Below are 6,346 nucleotides of genomic sequence, written 5' to 3' on the forward strand. Positions count from 1 at the left end.
GCTGCTGCTCCAGTTTCAACTGTTCTGCCTGTGATTATTATTATTTGACCATGCTGGTCATTTATGAACATTTGAACATCTTGGCCATGTTCTGTTATAATCTCCACCCAGTACAGCCAGAAGAGGACAGGCCACCCCACACAGCCTGGTTCCTCTCTAGGTTTCTTCCTAGGTTTTGATCTTTCTAGGGAGTTTTTAGCCACCATGCTTCTACACCTGCATTGCTTGCTGTTTGGGGTTTCAGGCTGGATTTCTGTACAGCACTTTGAGATATCAACTGATGTACGAAGGGCTATATAAATACATTTGATTTGATTTGATCATACGGTTCTAACTTGTACCAGGAGTCCACTGTAAGAACAGCCCATGTTCTGAATTCTGTCGCTGTACATTTAAAAAATGCTGAACAAATAGTTGCTTGCTCATTAATGTCTTAATTGAAATTAAGTAAGGATTGTCTCTTATCTTCTTGTCGTCCCCATATGCCAAAATTTGTACATCTCAATTGTCAGTAGAAACCACATTTGTTTAAAAACCTCTACGGGATTGTTGTCCCCCCTGGGGGATGTTTGAACTAACGTAGGCTAATGCGATTAGCATGAGGTTGTAAGTAACAAAAACATTTCCCAGGACACAGACATATCTGATATGGTTAGAAAGCTTAAATTCTTGTTCATCTAACTGCACTGTCCAATTTACAGTAGCTATTACAGTGAAATAATACCATGCTATTGTTTGAAGAGAGTGTACAATTATTAACTTGAAAATGTATTAATAAACCAATTAGGCACATTTGGGTGGTCTTGATACAACATTTTTAACAGATATACAATGGTTAATTGGATCAGTCTAAAACGTTGCACATACACTGCTGCCATCTAGTAGCCAAAATCTAAATTGCACTTGGGTTGTAATAATACATGTTGGCCTTTCTCTTGCATTTCAAAGATTATGGTACAAAAAAAATCCACAGGTTTTTTTCTTTGGATGATCTTTTACCAGATCTAATGTGTTATATTCTCCTACATTAATTTCACATTTCCACAAACTTCAAAGTGTTTCCTTTCAAATGGCATCAAGAATGTGCATACCCTTGCTTAAGCTACAGGCCTGAGCTACAGGCAGTTAGATTTGGGTATGTCATTTTAGGCGAAAATTGAAAAAAAGGGTTGCATCACTTTAAACAAGCAAAACTGTGGTTGTGTAAATTCTTATATTTACTATTTGAGAGATTTAACTCTCTCGTCAATACTTTTGCAAATTAAATACCAATTAAAAAAATAGTACAATAATGTGAGTAAAATACATTTGAAAGTATTGTAAAACTCACCAGCTGTTGCAATCACTCTTCTGTTTTAACAGTAGTGACCGCTAAATAGCGTTTCAATCGGTGACATCACTTGCTCTGAGACCTTAAAGTAGTGGTTCCCCTTGCTCTGCAAGGGCCACGGCTTTTGTGGAGCGATGGGTAACGATGCTTTGTGGGTGACTGTTGTTGATGTGTGCAGATGCTCCCTGGTTCGCGCGAGGGGACGGTCTAAAGTTATACTGTTACACTAGAGCTGTGCAGATATCTGTGAAAATGGATTTTCTCCCAGTAAGCCTCAAATTTCACATTAAATAGAAAATGTTTTTTTCTGCAGTAAGATTACTATTTCACACCTGTTTCTATTTTCAAATTCTCAAGCAGCCAAGTGAAAGCCTATTCATAAGTAGAGAGGTACCTTACAGTAAATGGAAGGGATTTACTGTACAGAAACAGCATTTCTGATACTCATTAGTAGTTCACCAACAGGTGTAACATGAAGATGGAGTGACTTTAATGATACATATGGAAATATTGTGCTTGTACACAATAGTTTTTTAACTCATACTGTACATCCTCTTTATTTCTTAATTTGACCAGATAAAAGAAAAACTCTTGTGAGAAACAGAAACAGAAGCAGTGAGAAACAGATACAAAGGATAATTAATATGTTTGTACCAGAGGAGGCTTGTGGGAGGAGCTATAGGAGGACAGGCTCATTGTAATGGCTGGAATGGAATAAATGGAACAGTATCAAACACATCAAACATATGGAAACCACGTGTGACTCCGTTCCATTTATTTAACTTATGCCATTACAATGAGCCTGTTCTCCTATAGCTTCTCCCACCAGCCTCCTCTGGTATGTTCTGTACAGTGTTAAGCACACTAGTCTCTGGTTTGAGTGGTAGAGTTTAGCTGGCAGTGGCAGGGTACTGCTGCTTGTCCAACAGGTTGGCCATCTCCATCCAGCCCAGATCCCACTGTACCTCAGTCACATCCTGCTTGGTCTGGGGTGCCTCTCCTGGGGGTGGCCCTTCTTTGGAGGAGAAACAGCTGCGGGTGCACCACATATGCAACCTTGAACCCAATAACAGACGGGTTAGTGACACATACAGAGTTTCCTGCTTACTACAGAGTGTTTCTATTTTTTATGTCCATTGAATGTGATTAGTAAACAGAGATATTTGTTGAATGTAATAACTACTAACCTGTAGTGACGAACCAGTAACATAACAACAGGAATAAGCAACAGGATAACCACAATGCAACAGAACAGCAACACCCATATCAAGGTACCTGAACGGGGAAAAACATGAAACCATATAAGTCGAATGTGCACGCGCACGTGCGTGTGTGTGTTGGAGGGGGGTTGAGGTGATTGAAGGGTTTTATGTGTAGACACTGTACCTTCAGAGGACAATGTCTTTCTTTCTTCTGAGGTGGAGTTCCCTAAAATAAAGGCATAAAAAGCAACGCAACGTAAAATGAAGTTAATCTGTATTTCAAGCAGTATTGGGAGGCAGTAAAATATTTGGGCCGCAGTTGTGCCCAACCGTTTGGTCTTACTTCTCACAGACAGCCAACTCCCTGGGCTCTCCAACTTCTCCTCAGGTTCAGCACACTTGTAGAAGCCCTCGTCTGCACCGTTCACATTGTCAATGGTCATCTCTGTGACGTTCAGAACAACCTCTACTCCGTCTTTGTAGAAGGTGGTCAGGTTAGGTTTGTGGAACCAGTACCGGCAATGCAGAGTCACCTGATCTCCCTCTGTGACAGGGTGAGCAGGGCCAACAATGATCATGGAACCATCTGTGAGACACAAGAGAAGACACTACAGATACAGATACATAGACCATTATATATAGTGCATCTTACTTGCTTTCTTATGCATAATCTCGGTTTCCACAGGCACATGGCATTATTTCCCCCCAACCACATGATCACAATGCTGCTAATGTATCAGACATCAGTGATACAGATATGGCTCACAGCTGACTGTGATCTTGACCGTGTTGCTGCGCCATTTGCTGCTCTCACACCAGTACAACCCACTGTATAGAGAGGAGAGGCTGCACGCTCCAGGAACCTCCTTCCTGACAGTGCCCTCTAGTGTCTGACACCCAGACCTAACTCCAAAGTCAGTGAGCTGCCACAATGTCCAGTCTGTGGAGTTACTCTCTGTGGAGTTGCTCTCAGACACAGCAGGGCACTGGAGAGAGAAGTGCTCCCCTTGGAAGTGCTGTAGGCTGTTGGGGATCACTGCCAAAGAGGGTGGAGTCAGCTCTGCGAGAGAGATGGGTACAATAAGTGGGGGTGACATTTTCAGGATTACTCACTCTACTAATGCCATAACACCAAATGGCTACTCGTCTTTGATGAGGTTATGTGTGCATTGATACCAATAGCAGTAGCCATATTGCATCCAACCAATCAGTGAACAGTGATTAGACTGAAGGTTGTCTCACCTGACACAGTCAAGTGGGCGGGGTCACTGAGTAAGGGTGTGGTTGAGCCATTCCGCTCAGCCTGGCACCAGTAGCTACCACCGTCAGCCTTGGCAACCCCAGTGATGGAGTAACTGTCACCGCTGATCATGTGTCTAGCGTTTGGGGTCACAAGTTTGTGAGATGTGTGTCTGAACCAGTGATAGGTCCAAGAATAGTTAGCACCTGCTTCCACACTGCATCTCAGGGCCACAGATTCCCTTAAGTAGATGGTTGATCCTGGGGGCCAAACAGACAGAACCACTCTGATATTGGGAGACCCTAGAGAAAGAGGGAAGCTCATTATTTCTGGACATTTCTGTATGTGTATATGAGTGTGTGTATATGAGTATGTGTATATGAGTACGTGTGTGTGTTTTACTTTTAGAGTCTGTAGTCTGGATCATCAATGTTGTTAGACCTGATGAAGAAAAAAAGGATAATTGATCAATGTGATCAGAAGTTAACTCTGTTTACTATTCAGGAGTAGGAAATAGAGCAGTAACAACATTACTGCATATACACTCAGGGGGCAGAGGAATGGGAAACAGTCTCTAATGAGTCTGTAGATGGATATCATCCCCATGGGGGTAGGAGGAATGTACACGCATGTCCTTTCCTGCCATTTCTGATCCTTTCCTTCACAACAAGACTCCACACAATCTATAATCATGGTCACGGAGCTTATGGCAAGAAAAATACAAGAGTAGATAGCACTCAAATAAACCCACCTAAACATGTTCTCTTAAGAGTGACATTTTACCCCATTCTCACATTCAACTAAATAGGCTACACTAAACATATTTTAAAAATGTAGCCTATGCAGAGTGCCCTGCAGTTAATCAAAATTCAGCCCGGGTTATATCATCATGCACATTATCAATGACAATAATTGACCATTGAAATGTGCAGTGGTGGAAAAAGTATCTAATTGTGTTACTCAAGTAAAAGTATAGATACCTTAATAGAAAGTTACTCAAGTAAAAGTATAGATACCTTAATAGAAAGTTACTCAAGTAAAAGTATAGATACCTTAATAGAAAGTTACTCAAGTAAAAGTAAAAGTCACCCAGTAAAATACGACTTGAGTAAAAATCTAGAAGTATTTGGTTCTAAATATACTTAAGTATCAAAAGTAAAAGCATCAATAATTTCAAATTCCCTATATTAAGCAAAGCAGACGACACCATTTTCTTGTTTAAGACATTTACGTATAGCCAGGGGCAGACTCCAACACTCAGACATCATTTACAAATGATGCATTTGTGTTTAGTGAGTTTGCCAGATCAGAAGTAGTAGGGATTGGGGACCACGTGTTCTCTTGATAAGTGCATGATTTGGACCATTTTCCAGTCTTGCAAAGCATTCAAAATACTTTTGGGTGTCAGGGAAAAGTATGGAGTAAAAAGTACATTATTTTCTTTAGGAATGTAGTGAAGTAAAAGTAAAAGTTGTCAAAAAAATAAATAGTAAAGTACAGATACCCCAAAAAACGACTTAAGTATTTTTATTTAAGTACTTTACACCACTGGAAATGTATATGAACAATTAAGACAATTCTAATTAGTCAATGAGGAAATTAAAATGTATAGGAGCTCACCCAGTATGACATAGACGGAGAGGGAGTTCATTCTATCTCGAGTTGAATTACTCTGGTACACAATGAAAACCCTGTCAAATCTCTTTCTGACTCTATCAAACAGACATACAAATACAAGTATCAGAGAGATATCTTGCTAACTCACTGTTACACCTGCCATATCAGAATTGTCCGAGGGTTGCAGTCTTCAAATGGGGGAAAAAACGTCACTCATTTGGAGGTAAAATCTAAATGGGGATTTAGGGTGGGACAGTAAAAATCTAGAAAGACAGGAACAGGGGATGAGGAGGAGCTATTGGACCTCCCATCATAATAATCGCCCAGCCCCCTTTAAAGATGGCCATCTTGCCGGGGACTAGGGGGCAAACATTTCCTCCACTTCCGCCTGTGCCATGGCAATACAGTCACAACGACTACTAACAATGAGTCACATACAGTTGAAGTAGGAAGTTTACATACACATTTACATTTACATTTAAGTCATTTAGCAGACGCTCTTATCCAGAGAGACTTACAAATTGGTGCATTCACCTTATGACATCCAGTGGAACAGTAGTGCATCTAAATCTTTTAAGGGGGGGGGGGGTGAGAGGGATTACTTTATCCTATCCTAGGTATTCCTTAAAGAGGTGGGGTTTCAGGTGTCTCCGGAAGGTGGTGATTGACTCCGCTGTCCTGGCGTCGTGAGGGAGTTTGTTCCACCATTGGGGGGCCAGAGCAGCGAACAGTTTTGACTGGGCTGAGCGGGAACTGTACTTCCTCAGTGGTAGCCTTAGCCAAATACATTTAAACTCAGTTTTTCACAATTCCTGACATTTAATCCTAGTAAACATTCCCTGTCTTAGGTCAGTTAGGATGACCACTTTATTTTAAGAATGTGAAATGTCAGAAAAATAGCAGAGAGAATGATTTATTTCAGCTTTTATTTCTTTCATCACATTCCCAGTGGGTCAG

General features: G+C 40.9%; 1 protein-coding gene across 1 annotated transcript; it reads right to left on the reverse strand.

Annotated features, from left to right (window-relative positions):
* Positions 1–1,336: 1,336 nt before the first annotated feature.
* Positions 1,337–5,630, reverse strand: LOC115107418 (uncharacterized). Its single transcript, XM_029630817.2, has 8 exons — positions 5,393–5,630; positions 4,175–4,213; positions 3,775–4,074; positions 3,299–3,592; positions 2,876–3,118; positions 2,717–2,758; positions 2,518–2,605; positions 1,337–2,386 (listed from the first exon to the last, which is right to left on the reverse strand). The coding sequence occupies exons 1-8, from the start codon at positions 5,421–5,423 to the stop codon at positions 2,221–2,223; spliced, it is 1,203 nt and encodes a 400-aa protein (XP_029486677.1). The 5' UTR covers positions 5,424–5,630; the 3' UTR covers positions 1,337–2,220.
* Positions 5,631–6,346: the final 716 nt, after the last annotated feature.

Source organism: Oncorhynchus nerka, linkage group LG24 (assembly GCF_034236695.1).
Source record: "Oncorhynchus nerka isolate Pitt River linkage group LG24, Oner_Uvic_2.0, whole genome shotgun sequence".
NCBI classification, from domain to species: Eukaryota; Metazoa; Chordata; class Actinopteri; order Salmoniformes; family Salmonidae; genus Oncorhynchus; species Oncorhynchus nerka.

Bases quoted from the DNA above. Each gene is read 5' to 3' on its own strand.
- LOC115107418 (XM_029630817.2), bottom strand. From the start codon at position 5,423: ATGAACTCCCTCTCCGTCTATGTCATACTGG. The intron at 3,593-3,774 runs GTGAGACAACCT...TCTCTCTCGCAG, and splicing joins CGCCCACTTGACTGTGTCAG to AGCTGACTCCACCCTCTTTG. The intron at 3,119-3,298 runs GTGAGCCATATC...TGTGTCTCACAG, and splicing joins GGTCAAGATCACAGTCAGCT to ATGGTTCCATGATCATTGTT.